The 19,549-nt window shown below is 41.7% G+C and overlaps 2 protein-coding genes across 3 annotated transcripts; both read left to right on the forward strand.

Annotated features, from left to right (window-relative positions):
- Positions 1 to 2,696: 2,696 nt before the first annotated feature.
- On the forward strand, positions 2,697 to 8,501 carry LOC118774707 (chloride intracellular channel protein 2-like). Its single transcript, XM_036524147.1, has 6 exons — positions 2,697 to 2,893; positions 4,719 to 4,828; positions 5,405 to 5,530; positions 5,625 to 5,725; positions 6,476 to 6,657; positions 6,825 to 8,501. The coding sequence occupies exons 1-6, from the start codon at positions 2,840 to 2,842 to the stop codon at positions 6,984 to 6,986; spliced, it is 735 nt and encodes a 244-aa protein (XP_036380040.1). The 5' UTR covers positions 2,697 to 2,839; the 3' UTR covers positions 6,987 to 8,501.
- Positions 8,502 to 14,290: 5,789 nt separating this feature from the next.
- On the forward strand, positions 14,291 to 19,466 carry LOC118775208 (C1GALT1-specific chaperone 1-like). 2 transcript variants are annotated; one of them, XM_036524984.1, is made up of 2 exons: positions 14,291 to 14,543; positions 17,550 to 19,466. In XM_036524984.1, exon 2 carries the CDS (start codon positions 17,563 to 17,565, stop codon positions 18,541 to 18,543), a length of 981 nt encoding a protein of 326 aa, XP_036380877.1. In that variant the 5' UTR covers positions 14,291 to 14,543; positions 17,550 to 17,562; the 3' UTR covers positions 18,544 to 19,466. The 2 variants fall into 2 exon arrangements, with proteins under 2 accessions (XP_036380877.1, XP_036380879.1); XM_036524986.1 differs by lacking the exon at positions 14,291 to 14,543 and adding an exon at positions 14,939 to 15,013.
- The last annotated feature ends 83 nt before the right edge of the window (positions 19,467 to 19,549 follow it).

The raw sequence follows: 19,549 nt of genomic DNA on the forward strand, positions 1-19,549 counted from the left end.
GATTTCTCGCTTTACTTACATGATTTTATACACCCCATCTGAGCCAGTAATTTCCTACAAAGTACATGGGTATTGCAGACTGATTATGTGAGCATAATTTACCAGTGCGAAAAAGGCATCCCTATATGTAGTATACTCCAACCCCTGCAGCAAATTGGAGACAACAGGGCAGGCTAACATCATTAAGGCTTCTCTCACAGTGAAATGACAGCACTGCCAGCGCAAGCTCACACATCATAAATGGCCGAGTTAAGGAACCACAGCCAGCTGCTGACAGTGTGGGAGAATGGAATGCATGTCTGCATGGTACCGCAGGTACTGAATATGGAAGCACAAGCCTCCCTCTCATAACTCGGCGTTTAAACGGAGTCAAGAGGAGCTGCACTCCTACACACACAAAACTAATGAGTTTAATGGAATGCGCTACAACCAGAGTGGAGGTTATTGTGCTCCGGGACCATGTTAAGATTCCATTTAAAGGTCAACAGGGATATTCTCAAGACTCAAACGGACAGTTTATCTAAACATTATGACTTTTGTAATGCCGTCAATGAAGCCCTCGTTTTCAGGCTTCTTGCTACCATGGGAAGATCAGGGTTTTCTGTTCACACAACAAGACAGATTTTAGAGTTTAGAGTTGATTTATTGACTTCCATGGCAGTTCCTGATTTCACAAGCACTGGTGGAGGCAGGCGAAAGCTGCTTCTCTGTATGACCACAGCTATGATTGTACGATCTTCTTATTCAGCATAGAGCAGAGGCTACAGTGTTTAGCGTCTGTCCCTGTTTTCTTCAATGTCCCACATGAGTTAATGGAGGGGGAGGGGGTTGGCTGAAGGGAAGGGGTTGCAGATGCTTTGTGCTCTGAACAAACTTTGCCTTTGCTGATTTCCTGCCCTGTGCGTATGTTGTTCGTGTAATTTCCAGGATTTGTTGTGAGTTTCCATTTCAAGCACGCCGTTTTTCCTGCTCACTCCTGTTAATGGAAATTTCTCTTCCCCTTTGCGCAGACAGGGAGATGAGCACAGATTTTCCTGACCCTGTACTACGATATCCACAAAGCAACCCTCTGAAACACTTGTCTTCATCCTCCCTCCATTTTACTGAGTGTGGAAGGGGAGGGTTTTCATGCTTAACTCACTGCTACTAAGTGTCATTATCAGAGATGGGTGACCATTCCCCAAAATGATGCAATGAAATTCTTTCAGGTGCATACAGTATATGGTACCAGTCAAAAGTTCGGAAACACCTGATTACGATACTGAGAAACAAGAATTCAAAAATGTTTTGATCTAAAGATTTATGCTTAAATGCTTGACATTTGTTTCTTAGACAAATACAAAAAGTGAAGTTGCCTATGTTTGAATTTCTTTCACAAAAAAGTTTCTTTGTAAAAAAATATTTTTGGCTATTCTAAAATATAAAATAGTTTTGATTTATTTAACACTTATCATTGCATAATTCGATTTGTGTTATTTCATAATTTGGAATAATGCTTTATTATTATTCAAAAATGTGGAAAATTGTAAAAATAAAGATTAAACATTATGCCCAAAATTTTGACTGGTACTGTACAAACAGTATTGAAATATTTAGTTTGGCTCTGTCACCAAGATTTCAAGACTGCCAAGTCAGACAAAACTAATCGAATACAAACTTCTGTCCTTTCAAAATGTCATTGAAAAGGCAAGTGACCAGCCTGCTTCTGGTGTAGAGCTCACACTGTATTGTCTTCAGATAGCTGTATTCAGCAGACCTGTCAGTGTAATCTTGTTAAATTAAAAGCATGAGCCCATTCTGTGAATATAACTTTGACTTTTATGAAGTAAAGCATGGGCTACTTCATAATAATGTGGCTCTGCCCTGCATTTTCACACCCATTCATGGCTATTGCATGGCTCTTGAAGCCTTCCCAAAATGTCTTGTGTTGCTTCCTTACTGTACTTTCCCTGCAACACTCAGTTTTTGAAACTTATGTCTCATCAACTTTCATCTCTCATCCATTGATACAATGACTCAGGATATCCTGTGGATTCAAAATCAGGTCATTCACACAATGACGTTTGTCTGTAACAGTTAAAATGGCAGACACAGCGTGTGTGATTCTGTTACCATTTAGCACAAAGGTTGCCATCATGACCATATCAAATTTTTATAGATTGAATTGTTTGTTTATTTACTCATTGGGGAAAAAGTGCTGTCAGAACAAAATGCTCACAGTCAGTATCAGCAATGACCAAAATAGCATCAGATGCCCATGGTCTAAGTCTCTGGATACCTGCACCTGAGAAGCTGTGCATTGCACCTTTTTACGTTACTATTCAAATCAGGCTCCAGTTGAGACTAATGCCATGCAGCAGGCTCTTTGGTGAATTACAAGTAAGCATGCTGTGAGTGAGGTGTACAGCTTGTAGTCATTGTGTGATTCATACTGTGGCTGCATCTATTACTAACATTATCACCTTTTTTCAAAGATGTGACAGGATCTATTTTCAGCACAGGAGACCAGCACAGTGTTTATATGGGCGATCCCCACACCCATCGCCTGTGCCCTCCTCCTCTGGCTTTTTAAAGTGTGTCCTGGGTGAGAGGGAGCGAGTTGACACTGACAGCTCAGGCCAGGGGTGGTTACGGCACGCAACGCTGCTTCCTGGACTCCCCATTCACTCCCAGACGTGAGCACATACTCACACAAACACACCCACAGCCTGCTTTGCCTGAACAGTGTGGAGCTGAGACCCTTGGTGTGAAGTTTAGCTTCTTTCTGGTCAGCGTGACTTTTGGAGGATAAGTAACCTTGCCATTTACTGGACTTACTGGAACACCACTGTGGAAAACCATGGATCTCAGACAGAACTCTGACAAAGAACCCAGTATTGAGCTGTTCATAAAGGTCAGTATTTTACACCTCTCTCAGGATTTCATGTTCTGTCTAATTTGAAATTAAATGTCCATACCTTTGTATATTCATGTTTGATTCCACAAGATGAGCTACAAGACACTCAATGTGTTATGACTCTGAAAATAAGTTGTACATTTATTTCAAAGTCAGTGCTATACTATATGCAGGAATATGAATTATTCAGATATTTGTATAGAGTTTAGAGTATTATTGATACTCTAAATTATTGATTTTGTACTCTTGTGTTGTAATCTTGTGTTGCACTCTGCCTCACTTGTAAGTCGCTTTGGATAGAAACTTCTGCCAAATGAATAAATGTAAATGTAAATGTAAGCATCTCAAAAGTATTTGGACAGAGGCATTTTTTCATGGACAATAGTAAAAAACTACATTTTATCTTTTCTTCCAAAAGGGGGAAGTTTTAATGTTTAATTGAGTTCTGTGCTACTCATGGACCTTGGCCAAGATTCCACGCACTTACAAACACTCACATTGTAAAGATGCAGGAAACCACTGTAGTAAACAATAGATGCGAACTTCACGTTTGTGTTCCTCAGCTGTTATGGCTAGAAAATTGTTTACATTTCATTTTCAATATACAGTAGCATAGAGAGCACATTTCAGCACATTTGACCAATAGTATCAGCTGCTGATCACAGGCTTTGTGGGGCAGTGAGTGTGGCCAGTGTTAGTAGTTTCTATGAGGCTGCAGTCCAAGCTGTTTATCATAGACAACAATAATCAAAACAGGAGGTCCCTTGCATCCCCAAGTGGGACATGCAGACAGCACATGGGGTACCCTCACTTGTACCTCACTGACAAGCCCCTTGTGTAATCCTTCACCTTACATTTTGCCACACCCACAGATATCAGCTTGCATCTTTATACCCAATGTCACACCCATAGGAATTAGCCCACATCGCTCCAATCACTACCACACCCAGGAACACCAGCCTACTGTATTTTTGTCAGGGCCATGCCCACACATTTTGACATACCCCTTTACATTTAATGTCCTCACATGTGTACTTAATGGAGATAACCTAGCTGCTAACCTTTATGTGGAGGCTGGTTCTCAGCTCTAGCGCAGTTGCAGCCATGCTGTCATGCAAAAGAGTTCTCAAGGAAGGACATTCTCAAGGAAATGGACATTGATTCATCATTTGCATCTGTTACCAGCTCTGATTAGAAAGACACCACTAGTCCCCAGCAGGGAGGAGTGAGAGGGTGTCTTGTGTAAATGGGTGCATCATTTCCTTTATGGCAGCATACATTGCATTAATACGATTAATCTGGCTTTTTGATCACTATCTTTTCAATAGCAATGGTGTTGTATGCACCATAAGCTCTTCTTTAGCGGACATTAACATTATGCCATAGGGTCATTCTTTCACCAGTTCTATTCTAACCTCAGGAATGATTGCATAGAGGAGGTCAGTGAACAACTGCTTCATGATAAAAGTCTGCAGATAATGTAGTCTTAGAAAGTCTGTTTGCAGCCTATCAAAGAAGGAAAGCAAACTCACAAAAGCTGTAAAAGGAGGGTCATTGAGCTGAGATCAAAGAATTCAAAACAGTCAGCATAGGCTGCAGGTCCACAGGTGTTCAGTTCTTTTTCATTCAGTTCGACTCTTTTCTGTTGTATTGCATTCTGTTTTCCTCTTTATTCATCTTTTTTGTTCTTCTTGGAGTTCAGCAATTTAGCAAATATCCGTCACAATACAAGCGGCTTTATGGGGGCACATATTTAATTTGTTCTGAAGAGTCTGAAGAGTTCAGTGTGGGTGTAACTCTGCATTTGTGTGTTTGTCCCCAGGCCGGCCATGACGGGCAGAACGTGGGAAACTGCCCATTCTGTCAAAGACTTTTCATGGTTCTGTGGCTGAAGGGAGTCAAGTTCACAGTGACAACTGTGGACATGAAGAAGTAAGATATTCCAGTTAGAAGCTTTTGTCAACAGTGTCCCACCTGGGATTACAGCCTGCAAGCTCTACCACCACATGCACACCTGACAAACTACCACATCATAGAAAACTGTTCTGAGCTCTCCTGCTGTGGGATATTAGCAACAAGGTTATGAATCTGAATTAGAAAAGGCGTAGGTCCGCTGACTGTGTGGACAGCAGGGGTGGAGGCTTAAATGGCTGGCCCTATCTCCAAATGCACAAAGAGTCCTGTGTGGTTTTTAACAAATGGTAATCTAATCTATCACTTCTTGTAATGTTTTGTTAGACCTGTCAGGAGTGTTGTGATTGTTGAATTCAATTGAAAAGTGATGCATCTGTGAGTAATCCTGGGAACACAAACACACACCCCTGACACAGCTGGAAACTCTCCTGCCTGTGTGTTTTTCCAGCTAAGCCTGAAGCATTAATCGCTTATTAATCAACATCTATGGCATGGTGGCGGATGTGGTGTTCTCTAGCCGATAAGTTACCTCACATGACCTAACCCTTCCCCCCACACTCCCCACCCTCTCCATTCCCCAACCTTGCACTGCAGGAAGCCAGCGGAGCTAAAGGACCTGGCCCCAGGGACCAACCCTCCTTTCCTGCTGTACAATGGGGACCTCAAAACCGACTTCATCAAGATCGAGGACTTCCTGGAGCAGACCCTGGCCCCTCCCAGGTACCGCAGACGTGTCCCCCCTGCATCTGGTAAAATGCCCTGCCGCCTGGCACAGCCAGCCGCTATCACACGCCACTCTCCCTCTTTCTACCAGGTACCCCCACCTCAGCCCGCTGAACAAGGAGTCCTTCGACGTGGGTGCCGACATCTTTGCCAAGTTCTCCGCTTACATCAAGAGCAGCCCCACCAACACCTGTGAGTGTGAATTCAAAGGAGAGAGCTCAGCCTTAAAGGCGAACAGCTATTACCTCGACCTGATGAATCACCAGTGGTTTGCTATTGGTTTATCAGAATTACAAAGCATGAGGAGTACACCAATAACATGCATTCAGTTCCCAAGTACATGAACACAAGTTCTTAACCGTGTTACCACAGACCCCCATCCCCTTGTATACACACCGTTGAAATGCAACTAAGTTTGACCTGAAACTGATCCGGTCCCACCTACTGATAAAGTACTGCTATCCACAAACTGTACAACCACTTTATCATGTTTGTACATTACACTTTGTAGGTTTACATTCTGGTCCTCATGGTGAAAGAAATACTGATGTTTTTGAATTTATTAATCCTGTTTTGAAGAGACTACCACAAAAACAATATGCAAATGATGTTGATAATATGCAGATCTAGTGTAGGGCACAGACAATTGTCCATATTAACATAATTTTCTATTGATTATATTTAAACAAGGCTGTTATACCTGAATAGGAGTAAACATTGTTACAGACACTTGTTTATAGTATTGTGTTTATAGTGAGGGTAAGTCAGTTGTATGTATCTCAGGGTAAGCACTTCTAAAGATATTCAGTGTGGAAACTAGTGCATATGCATGAACACAAGGATTTGGAGATACTTAAACACCAAATCTCTGTGGAAGATACACTCCCATCCACTGCAGATGTCTCACACATGTCCTTGTCTCTCCATCTTGGCCCTTCTCAGTCCATGAGAAGGCCCTGTTGCGGGAATTCAAGAGACTGGATGACTACCTGAACACCCCCCTTCCACAGGAAATAGACCACAACTCCACCGTGGATGTGCTTGTCTCCAAAAGGAAGTACCTGGACGGAGATCGCCTCACACTGGCAGACTGCAACCTGCTCCCCAAGCTCCACGTCATCAAGGTGAGGGGCGCACACACCTATGGCAATTTCACAGTGCTCAATAATCTTACCATGTGGCGCAAGGGTCTAATTTCTAATAGTAACTGCAGTATATCAACTAATATATCTCCTTATTCTGTAGTAAAGGAGAAAAAGCAGAGGGCTTCATTTCTTTCTTTCTTTTACAGATTGCGGCCAAGAAGTACTGCGACTTTGACATCCCAGCCCAGTTTACAGGTGTGCACCGCTACTTAAAGAATGCTTATGAGAGGGAGGAGTTCAGTCACACCTGCCCGGCCACCATTGAGATTGAGAAGGCCTACCTGGACGTGGCTGGAAAGAGGAAATAAATGACCTGTCCTAACTGCTGTACTCTCCACCCCCCTCATGCTTCTTCATGACTTTCTGAGCAATGACCAACCCCAATACACTATAACTTGAAAATCTTGGACCTTCTCACAGAGCAGAATTGCCACTGGAGATCTGTGGGAAGCTTTGCCCCTTTATGGTGGTCCAATTAAGAGGAGCTCCAAGAACCCTTGTCCAAGAGGAGGAGAGTCAGGATGAGGATATTACTTCACTATGAATACTTTTGCTTGCCCTCAGTACCACTAATGAACTGTGTGATCAGACAGGTAACCCCAGAGCCATATGTTTGTCTCTCATTTGGGAAAACAATTGTTTGATCCCTGATTGTGGTCATGAGTCAGTCATGTAGAAAAGGAACTCCAAGCAGCATCATGTTTTATGTCCCTCCATTTCACACACAGTAATGGCAGATTGGGGAAGCTTACCAACTCTGAACTGAACTAAAAACTAAGGAGAATATTGTTTCTGTAATGTAAATATATCAGCACTTGAAGAGGCAGAAGTTTCTCAATTGACATTTATCTCAGAGTGCCTTTGATTGTTTTGCCAGCAATTAATTGTTTATTAATTATCCTTACCAATCGGCAGCTGATTCCCTTTTCCTACTTGCTTCTTGTGAATGCATTTGTTTTCTTCATGTCAGGATCATGCAGAAAATATATACTTGTTATTTGACCACATGTATAGATTAGTGCCTTGTTCTCTGTGCACACAACACGGACACGATGAAGACACGTAGATCTGTTATTCTGCACAGACTCTGCATCATAAAGAGCACGTATTTTTTGTCAGCATCCTCATTGGCCATTGTTGCACTTCATAGGCCTGTCACAGTAGAATTTACTATATAAATAAAATCCTTATACAGGTTAAATCGATTTTTACTGAATTAAGCTGCAATTTATCATTTAAGTCCTCTAATATGGTGTAAGGAAAATAACCACAAAATATTAAGAAAAAGGAAATCAGTTAAACCTGTCAATGTGTGTGAACAATTCAGCTGAAATGAAACACATCAAACAAAACAAATGAAAACACTGAGAGCAATAATCAGTTTAAAGGTTACATTTCTGCCTCATGTATTTCAAGCCCATGAGCTACCACTTAAATATTTGTATATTATAATGTGCTGAATACATATTCACAAGGCTTTAACTATACTGGTTAGGCCAAGCAGACAAAGCAGCCCTATATTAATGTTATGATCCACTGACATCCTGATGAGGTGGTCCATCTTATAGATGACAGCTAATGACAATGGGGTGGTGGGGATGATGATGATGATGATGATGGAAATCCTACATCAAACAGGAAAACTTGCACAGATAAATCACATCATCAGGACTATTCTTGAATAAGGATGAGGTATTTGAAACAGCAATGAATACTCGACATATGTCTTGCCTAATACTTTATAATATCCATCTGTGTTTGTCTAATAAAAAAGGAAAAGCTTTTAACTGGAAAATATATCCTGTCAGTAATCTTAATGATAGCTTCACGGCAATGCAAAATAAAAGCAATTCATTGTCTAGAGTCCCTGTTTTCAACTTACTGTATGTGGATGAGGAACACTGATTTTCATCTGGTGAAACACTGTCTCCTTGTGGCAAAAAATCATAATGAAAAGTAACTCTCTCCTCATGTTTCTGCTGGAGGGGTTCATTCATGCCATAGTCATAAGAGTTTTATTGGGGTTTTCACATACTTTTTAAAATAGGTTTTGGCATGAGTTGTGTGCTTAGTTTTGTTTTGTCTTCATAAAAACTTGAACTCATCTCATGCTCTACAGGTCACTGTAGGAGAATTTACAAAAAAAAAAACCATCTCTCTGCCAATCCCACCATCACCTGACTTTCACTATAAACTAGTACACAGGCAGCTAGTTAATGATCACATATGCCAAACACAATATCACTACTGCTGTCCAAAGAGTGAGCATGTGCAGCACAGAAAGATGTTTGTTCAACACAGTGTTGGTCCCAACTACAAAGCTTTGTCACCCAAGCCATTTTTCATAGGTCTCTTTATTGCCAGATGCTGTGCACAGCTGCTTTCCCTTTGGATAAAAAAGCTCTTTATCCAACAAATCATCTGTTTGAATCATCTGTACAAAACTATTTACACATTCTTCTCTCTCTTTCAGCTTGAGCTGAAACCTCTGTGTGGGAGAGCTGGGTCAGGAGTTGCAGAGAGGGATTAGGGAGTTGTCAGACTGTTTGCACAAGACAGGGAGCATCTCTGGTATCACTGGAGGTGCCGCTTCTAGTTCGTCACACAGTACTTCCAGAAACAGGCTGTGTAGGAAAAAACAGAGAGGTGGGGCAGGCCCTTCAGTTGAAACCTGTTTGCGTACAACCACTGTCAGTAACTAAATACCACTGAATAAATAATAATAATAAATACCCGCCCTCCCAGTGTGTGTACGTGTGGAAAGAGCCATGCAAATCTCAGAAACACACACTGCAAGGTTAAGCAATAGAGCTGTGAGCAGTGGGGCTTTAAGTAGATCAGTTCCTTTCTGCATTTCCCATCATACAAATTAGTTTTGTGAGGAACTGCTGCGGCAGCCGGTGGGATTTGCTGGTTTACCATACTTCTCTTGAGTATGTACATTGTACCGCTTTGTAGGTAATCTCTAAATTAAAGTGCAGCTCGTGAACTCCTCTGTTCTTGTGTAGTTCTGCATTCACCATGCTGCTTGATGGTTAACTGCTTTATACTGCACCTGTGATAGGCAAACAAATGGCAGCATCTGTCAAGCGTTCAAACAAGTTCAAACAGGGTAGCTGTCCCATCTGATACTGGCGAATATGTTCCCAGCTGAGGGTCCATAAATCGTGAATGTACACAAAGCCTTGATGCCAGGTGGCCTGAGCTTTGGCCTTGAGTGCACGTAAAGCTAACATGGCTGCAACCGGCCACAGGGCCGTGTCCTCACCCCTCTTGTTGGCCTTGGGCAGGCTCTGGTCAGAGCGGATGGGGCTGTGAGTACGCAAGTTGTCCGCCGCGGCCAGCTTCAGTAGTGCCGCCTTAATGTCGTCTACCTGGGGGGGACAACACACAGGGCTATACGCATGACATGGCAAGCACTCACACACTTGCTTATCACATTACTGTAATAAGAGGTGCAGAAGTGTGGGAAGGCTAACAGATGGTAAAGATTAACAGCACCACAATGTCAATGCAAAAGCAGGAATAGTGTGATTCTTGCAATCTGATCTAAATGATTCTCTATTAGTATCTTGGGTGGTCAGCATTGTCTTACCATGTTGCTCATTTTGTCCTGGTTTGAATAATCTTTTGTACCTGGAAAAGCAGAAAAACAATTTAAATTGCATCTGTGGTGGTTCTATGTGAGACTGAACTCAAGGCCAAGTGCCTGGCTGGATGTACCAAATATCCATAAATCAGCCTTGTAAGATATAGCGCAACACTTTCTCTGTGGTGAATTTTGAAATACCTATGCCCTTTCTTCCAAACACATATTTCTTTCTGCTCCCAATTATGTGCATATGTTAAATGGGAATTGTAATGTGAATACAGATATTTTAAAGAGCAGCTGCAGCATGTAGACATTCAAATTCAAATGCCTTCAAGTGATTCTTTCCTTCAAATGTTTCAGAGCCAAAGACAAACATTTCATTAGTGATCGGACAGACTGGCTAGACACTCACCTTTCATCCAGGTATCCCTGGTGCTGTCCAGCTGTAGAAGGAATGGGTGCAGGTCCTTCATCTGTCTGTGGTTCCCAATGTCAGTGCCTTCCAACTCCTCAACCTCTGACCCCAATCTCTGGATCAGATCTGCTGGGAAATTACAGCCCAAGTATCGCCACCGATCTAAAGATTTTCCCGGCAGCCACAACTGAGAAGACACCCATGATTAATGGCATTGCTCCACAAACATTCTGTCGCTTTGACAATCGCTACTGGCAGTGCTTTATCACCCAGTCCCTGATAATCTCCTAAACAGTGAGATCTTAATAGCGCCAGATTGCAATTTAAGGTGTACTGAACATATTTTATTTATCACATGCCATACAGGTGTATGGCATCTATGACTACAGAGGCCATGTGATGGAATGAGGAACTATGATAAACCTGTGTGCTTTTTAAGTAAAATGAATTGAAATGCTGCATATTTATCCCTAGCATTGGAACATAGACAATGGACATGATAAGCAGACACGTCAGTTATCATCCATCACTGCAGTCACAGCTGTCATGATAAAACAATAGCCATGTCTGCAAGGTACTCATTGTTTCCAATAAAGGTACAATATCTCAAAGACAAACATTCATAGACGTAACGCTTTATATTCTGATGCTTTCACCTGCCTCTAATTGCAGATTGTCTTCTGAAAACATCTATTTCTCAGCAAAACCTATTTATATTTTGCACAGTAGTATGTTTACTCTATGTCTTACAATAATTAGTTTTACAATTATTATTGTAAGACATAGATAAAATTACAATAATATGTCTTCAGCACAATGTGAATTTAACATCAATGCAAACCTAGTATCTTCCAAAACCTTTAGTGAAATCTTTGGATTCACAGCTGATTGCCTCCTAAATTTCCATTGGGTCACCACACTTATCTTGGTCTCCCCTTAATAATTTTAATTATGTCATATGCATTTTGTGTCTACTGCATCATGAGCATCTCAGTCTACTTGCATCATGAGCGCTTCAGTCATTGATCCCATTCCCAATGTCTAGTCCTATTGTTATTACATGGCAAAAATGTATCCCATTTCTTAATGTAACCCCATCATCTAAACTGTTTCTGGTGAATCCTCCACAGCACAAAAAAATCACGAAGCCAATTCTGCTCTCTCTGTACCACTTCACAAATGGAGAAACAGGTGGAGCTCCAGCTACTAGGATGCAGATGGAACGTAGAACCACACATCACATACGAAAGACACTGACTAGCAGGCAAAGACCATGCAGTTGGCCTGGCCTACCTGTCTGCGGCTCCATGTCGGTTCCTGCGTACATTGGAAGAGCAGGGGTTCTCCGAGCAGAGTACACCACACACGCCAAAAAGCAAAATAGCGCCCGGGACAACATGACGACAATATTTTGGTTGAGTCCGGTCTCCTCTATGCCCGGGTGAGAGAGGGACCAGACTTTTATACCCTCCTGGGATATCTATCTTGACAAGATCAATACATTATCATGTCATCTCTGCCTGGTGTTAATGGTTTTGACACGATGGCTCCCTCGTCACAGGTGCCATTTAGGGGGGTGCTGTCAATTTGGATCAGTCCTATCTGTGCTTGAACAGAGAACTCTAACAAATGTTTACTCTTAACTGCAACAATCGGGGTGCAGTAAGCCTGTTCCAATCCTTTATGTCTGACAGAACATTTTTGTGTGCATTGTGCACCTCATCTAATCTATAAATAAGGGGATAGAAAAATACACTCACTTTTTGGGTCATGGTTCAAGGGATTTCACACAGATACAGATACATGCAGACATGCATGTATACACAAACACTCATGCATGCACACACACTAAATTCTACTCTTTCGTAAATATTCATTGTGATCAGCCCTGAGTTCCAGTCATCGTTACCCATTCTTTTTTGATTGCTACAGAAAACACCGCATAATGACCAGGTAGTAGACTAAATGTTGCAAACTGTCTTCAAACTGATTGCTTCAGAAATGTTTTTTTTTTTTTTTTCTGCTAGAGTGGCAAAGAGCCTTCATCAGTGTATTTATATATTTAACTCTGGAAGACTAGAGAAAATCAGTCACACAGGTTGAACTAGATTTGTCTTTTCATAATCTTTGGTGACCTCAGTCTTTATTTTAACACTAAAAATAAACTTTACTAAAACATCTGTACTTGCAACTTATTTACTTTTCATGTCTATTTTATATACCTTATCTAGTGCTAATTATAATGTTCACTCTTTTCCCCTTCAACATCCTGTAACACATTAATACAGCTGGATTTTTTCACTCGGCTGAGGTTAAGTACCCAAATGTATTGTACTATAATTTTAACATTATTCTCTTACTGACTTAATTTCCTTACATGGGTGATGTACAAAGGTAATCACTTTACCTTACACCACATGATTACCTTACACAGCTATTTGCTACACATAGCTTGGGTTTAGGAACAGAACCTCAAGCACACTGCACAATAGCATTTTATCAGTAGTTAAAATCAGTGAACCCAAGGTCCAGACACAGTTCTCTAACACATGCTGGAAAAGAATGACGGATGTCATTTTTATAGCACATTGAGCCTGTGCAACACATTTTCAGGTCAAGGGTCTGAAAATATTCCTTAACATATTGACAGAAGCTCTTTGAACTTTTTTTTTCCCCAGAATTCCTCTTTTATCCTGAGGCAGATTTATTTAAATTCATAATGTCGACATTGTATTTCTGCCCTCATGCATAGCGAAGGAAATATAAGAAAGAAGCTACGGTTAAATGTGAAAGGGGAAAAAAGAATGACTGTGACGCATTTGATGACAACTTAGTTGAGCTATTGCACTGAGCCTGAAATGGAGTTATACAAGCCTCTTTATCAAATTGAAGGGTTTCTAATCGAACAGGAAAAAAGCATTACCAAAAAACCTGAAACTTTGCTTCGTGATGGACGAGGCTGTCCCCCAGCCTGTGGTTCTGACACCAGAACCTGCCTTCATTCCTCATCTTTGATGAAGAATAGTGTCTAAACATAGCACTGTATACAGATGATGCATTTGTAAGGACAGAGGGAGCATTACTTACCTCTCACTTTGTAGTGTTTCAAGACACATTGCCGTAGCGCTGCTGGCCTTGTTGAAAAATCCGGGATGTTTTACTTTGTTTCCTTTTTATTGTGTTATGAACGTCTGATCCTTGCTCATAGAGGTGTAGCTGACCAAGAAAAAAGTAACAAATGCAGTCTATTAAAATGGGCCAAAATGTGGTAATACACAAGAAAATTCCTTCCTCATGAAAGTGTTGCCAAACCTTTGAAATCCATTCATTTTTACTAATGTATTTTATTATCTATATCTACGTGAGTGAGTGTGTCTGTGCATAATCTTTCGACATTTTATCTCCCATCAAGACTACTATTGTAAACATCGCCATTGACCATAGGGTGTGCATTGATGTCATAAGATTGTGAAAGAAGGAAAAACAAATATGTACTCAATTTGTGTAACGTTAATTAGCCTACGTATCCGCGAAACTTAGCACACGGAACGAACCCCATAAAAGTTTCACAGCTTGTCACGTGGCGCTTCTGCCCAACCGGAAGGTTTTACTAGCTGTGTAAGATACTCCTGGTGCTGGTTAGTTGATGGTGAAGTATTATGGCTAGCACACCCATACACTATGTTGTCAAGCAAGCTTGACTGCAAGTTTGCTCTATTCTAGCGCTAGATAATTACGTGCAGTTGAGCTGAAATGAAAAAAAGGAAACCAGGGAAGCAGCAGGACTTCGAAGACAAAGATTACGGTGTCGCACAGATTGTTAGCAAACTAGCTAGATCTTCATGAATTAAGGGAAAGGTAAGAAAACGTAGCGTGTATTATTAAAATACCTAAAGTTGTAGCTATTCATTGTAGCTATTTGTGCATTTTAGCTTGCTTGGTAATGTTATTTCACATTTGCAACCCGGCTAGACAAGATTGTAGTTGTCTCTTCCATAGGACAGCTAGCTCGTAGACAGCTAACTCGTAAACTAGATGGCTTTCGCTGTACAAAACGCCGAACTTTATTTGTGGTACTGACAACTTAGACAGTAACGCTGACATTAGACTATTTCTTGCGTGCTCATTCTATGAATAGTTAACATTATTTTAATCACAAGATAGTCATTCTCCTGGTTTACTGACTACCTGTTTCGCTAATATTGATTTAGTATTTGCATAGCTAGGTTAGCTGGGTATCTAGGTAGTTAGTGCATTTTCAGAAAAGGTCCATTTGTAGCTTGTTGGTAGTCTACATGTCGTCTCAGCGTGGCTCTGGCTTTCATCAGGTAGGTGGCTAATCAACCGGAAACGGTACAATTAGCTAGATAGCTACACTAACAAGAAACAACATGGTGCATCGATTGGTGCAGGTGTGTGTGTGTATTTTATATATTATATTTGTATTATAATATATATTCATAAACATTCAGAACAGTCATTTATTAAATGTAATTACTTATTACATGTGTTGTGACCTGGCAAAATTAGAGTAATTTGGCTTAGTTACAATGTATCTTTACTGTCATGTGTAACCTAGCACCTCATTCGACTCTTAAGCACCGGTACTTTTCGGAAGAAGCTGTCTGACTAATTCATAATTGACAGGTCGCCACACTTGGGTTGGCAGCTGTATTCCATCTTCAACTAAACGTTTGTCTGACCTTTGGGTTGGAAGAGCAGTGAGGACAGGAGATATTGGTAACAAAAAAAAAAAAAGTCAAAACTAGCAGACTTCCTGTCTACAGTGGGGCAAAGCTGTTGTCTTTTCTTTTTGGTTAGGTGAGACATTACTACTTAGCTAGCTGGCAACATCTGTTGTTCGGCACTGATATTCCTAGCCAGGCTAGTTCTCTTTAGTTTCTGTAGCATGTTCCCAGAGGAAACATGCTATAGAAATGGGTGAGATACTTATGCCTGTAGTCATCAGTACATGTTAATCAGGCACTGCCAGATTAATGATGTAATATCATCCTCCACCCTGTGCTGGAAAGTTGTAACATGTGCGCAACATTGGGCACATTTGTTATATCTAGGCAACAACTGTATTGGTTCGCCAAATGCATCTATTGTTTGTTTGCCGTGCTCAACACACCCTGGGCCAAGCCATCTGTTAACAGAGACTCAGCTGTTTAATCAGGTTATAGATACTTGACCATGGCCAACACAGCCATAAGCTTGCCAGCCCTGGGTGGTGTAGTGGCTTATTCTGCTGGGGGTGTTGATGGGTTGTGAGCCCTAATTAGTGGTGCCCCACTTGATTATGTCTGTGTTGCAGGGGACTAGGTTACCCTGCTCATATTAATGACCCATTACAGGCTGGACATTATGTGTTGCAGTTTGTATATTGATAGTGTATGCTCCTTGCACCTGAACAGAGCAGTTATGTGAGTTAATGTGTTAATGTCTAAGGGTCATGGTGTTTCACATTAAGAGAGCTTTGGCTTCTTCTGTTGCAGTCATTGTATCCATTCTGTAGCCTAAATGGTTGATTATGGTTGATCGACCACAGACATTTCCCTGCCCCCTCCTGGACCACAAATGTCCAAATGGTTTAACACACTCATTAGCTTTACCAGTTAGCTTGTACCTTGGCTGGCCAATCATTGATACCTGGTAATGCAGTACCTCTGATATGGTTTTTTTGCTGTTTTGTAGACTACCTCACTTGTAAGTCGCTTTGGATATAAGCATTTGCCAAATGAGTAAATGTAAATATAAGTGTAAACTGCTGGTTTTCTGATTTACCTAAGGAGTTGGTATGCCTCCACATTGTTTGCCTCCATTTACAGGCCTTTGAAAGAAGCAGGATACAGGATGTTACTGCATACCCCGGTGTATGTCAGGAGGACATGTGCAAAGGGCTGGGAGGTGCTGGATTTCAAAGTATCTTGCATAAGCATCTTACCCATATCTTGTGGAGGGAAGGGATTCCCTGGGGCTCTGTGGTGATCCGCTACTGAACTCAAAGAACCACATCTTCATGTGTATTCTAACGAAACATTTGGTTTGCCTGTTGTAGGTAATGTGCCTGTTGTACCTATTACCTGTTGTAGGTCATATGAAGGCCATTATGTATCTTTACATGATTAATTCAATCTTTAGGTTTTACCCTGCATGCTTCCTAAAACCGTTAGAAATGACAGGGAGCTGGAAAGCTATGGCAAAATCCATTTTATGACCCAGAGAGGTTGTAACTAGCTAAGTAATAGCACTAACTAGATGGCAGACATCTATAATGGCTGTGACTCCTACATGATCCATTAACAGAAAAAAAGATCGACTAATCTGCACTGTAAAGTCATGCTAAATTTCATTTTGTTCATTTGTTTTTCATTGATATGGAAAGTAATGTTAGCTAGCTGCTGAGCTTTTTTTTTTTTTTTTTACCAATATTGCAACAACTGCATGCTGACAGCTTCAGAAGGTCAAGGCCGTAGAGCAATCCAATCTGATGAAAAGACACCACTTACCATGTTACTGCTGTCAGTAGTTGTTGCATTCTTACTCACATTACCCTCAAGAGTGTCTTCGCATCATCTGTTGTTTGTAACAGATGTAAGAAATGGAGAGGCTAGGCAGAATCTCAGATAGAATATTATGTATTCATCTCAGTAATATTATGGATCAAGTGAGAAGGAGGCTAAAATGTCTCATGCTATGAAACCTGTCAAACCAGATAATTTGGCTTTTGCTTTGCTGAATTCCTGTTGTGTGAATCACTCGTCATTCGAAAAAGCCTTAAGTGAACATATCCACAGTATGTTAATTGTTCTTACTCAAAATATAGCAACCTTTTCACTTTTGATCTCCCCCCCCCCACAGTTTACACCAGGAAATGAAAATGTTGTCAGAGGGCAGCTCCTTCCTGAAGGGATTGCTGCTTGGGGCGCTGTTCTGCCTGCTGCTGTCCTTGCTGGGGAGTCTCAGCTCAGAGCCCCAGCCCAACACAGAGCATGGTGACGACCACGGTGATGACCACCACCACCACCACATCAAGGCTCCCAGCAAGGAGGAGCTGCAAAGAATGCCAGAGGACCTGAGGATGCAGCTGAGCCAGAACGTGCGGGTGTATTGCGCCATCATGGTGCAGCCCAAGATCCTCAACTTCTGGGCCACCGCCAAGGACACCTGGAGCAAACACTGTGACAAGGCAGTATTCTACACCTCGGAGTCGGCCAAGGCCCTCGAGGCGGTAGACCTGCAGGAGAAGGACGAGTGGCCGAAGATCCGCAAGGCTCTGAAGCACGCCTTCGAGAATGCCGGAGACCTGCGCTGGTTCTTCCTGGCACGGGCCACCACCTTCGCTATCATCGAGAACCTCAAGCACCTGCTGCTGATCAAGGACTCCAGCCAGGCCTTCTACATGGGCAACGTGGTAAAAGCCGGGGAGTTGGAGTACGTGGAGTATGACAGCGGCATCGTGTTCAGCTATGAGACTCTGCGGCAGCTGGTGAGGATTTTCAATGATGAAGAGCGGTGCCCGGAGCGCGGCCGCGCCCTGTGGAAGCTGAGTGAGGAGAAGGAGCTGGCCCTGTGTCTGAAATACACGGGGGTGTACGCCGAGAATGGGGAGGACTCGCGCGGGAAGGGGCTCTTCAACAAAAAGAGCGTCAGCGCCCTCATCTCCGAGGGCCTGGCCAAAAGCCCCTCCAACGTGGTCGAGAACTGCTGCCCCGACCTCGCCGTCACCTTTGGTGGCATGTCGCCCAACCAGATGCAGGTCATGATGTTTGGTGTTTACAGGCTACGACCATATGGGCACATATACCATGACTCTTTGATATTTATGCCACCTGAGGGCTCAGATAATGATTAAATGTGACTGACTATATTTGCCAAATGTATTGATGGAGTTGGAATTTATGTACGTCCAACATACTCGCACACAGAGGAATGTCCGTTACCTTCACCTCAAGCACGCTCTGGAAAACTGATAAAAGATCGTAAAGGGATGTGAAATAACTGATCATGGGAGGTGGTTAGAACAGACGTAATAGCCTATGTAATATGAAAATATAAACCAAAGTTACTACTAAGCAACTTTGTTTTTCATTCCTGTTTGATTTTCTTCTGTTTGTTACTTTTGTTGTTGTCTGTTATCCCAAATTGTTTCAACTGCCAGTCACTGGTTCATGAGCCATTTTTCACTAATTGCAAAGAGACAGACAGGGTACATGAACTTTCTTTTACTTGTTAATGTGTCACCTGTGGTATCTGGGAGTTGAAGTCGCATCTATACCATGATGCCTGAAATTGTCAGTGACAGCTTTTGAAAGAGAGAGTGTATTGACAAAAAAGCCTTATTGCCTTATTCTAAACTGAACTGCCTCTGTATTCAATGAAATAAACTGCAAAACTCCCCAATTCATCAACAAGGCTTTTCAAAATGGAAAACAGAACCACCCCCTTGGTCAGCTAAACTGGGAAAAATAATAATGTATGATTGAGTCAGTGGAAAAATAATACCTGGCTAGTAAAGGAATGTTGTGCAGAGCAAATGAAAGCACTGTACTATAGTTGTATTAATAACACATACAAAAAAACATCTAGGTTATTTTTGATTGCTTAACCTTCAGCTGCAGCTGACTGAACTGCCTCATAAGAAGGCAGCATGTTACAGTAGCAGCATTTCATTTGTTTCCTGTAAATGTAACAGAATATTTCGCCAGGGAATTCTGGAATGACTCATCAGTTAGAGGGATTATTCATTAGAATGCCTAACTCAGCATTTGAGCTGACAAATGTGAGTAAAAGGTTTGTTTGTTTTTTTGTTTTTCTGAGATAAATGTAAGCCGTGTGTTTTTGCAGTTCTGTCAGTTGCG

Source organism: Megalops cyprinoides, chromosome 3 (assembly GCF_013368585.1).
Source record: "Megalops cyprinoides isolate fMegCyp1 chromosome 3, fMegCyp1.pri, whole genome shotgun sequence".
NCBI lineage: Eukaryota > Metazoa > Chordata > Actinopteri > Elopiformes > Megalopidae > Megalops > Megalops cyprinoides.

What these genes read in the sequence shown, in the direction of transcription:
- LOC118774707 (XM_036524147.1), top strand. Translation starts at nt 2,840, where the DNA reads ATGGATCTCAGACAGAACTCTGACAAAGAACCCAGTATTGAGCTGTTC. An exon ending in CAGACCCTGGCCCCTCCCAG is followed by an intron (nt 5,531 to 5,624) that starts GTACCGCAGACG and finishes TCTTTCTACCAG; the next exon opens with GTACCCCCACCTCAGCCCGC. An exon ending in GAGCAGCCCCACCAACACCT is followed by an intron (nt 5,726 to 6,475) that starts GTGAGTGTGAAT and finishes GGCCCTTCTCAG; the next exon opens with TCCATGAGAAGGCCCTGTTG.
- LOC118775208 (XM_036524984.1), top strand. Translation starts at nt 17,563, where the DNA reads ATGAAAATGTTGTCAGAGGGCAGCTCCTTCCTGAAGGGATTGCTGCTT.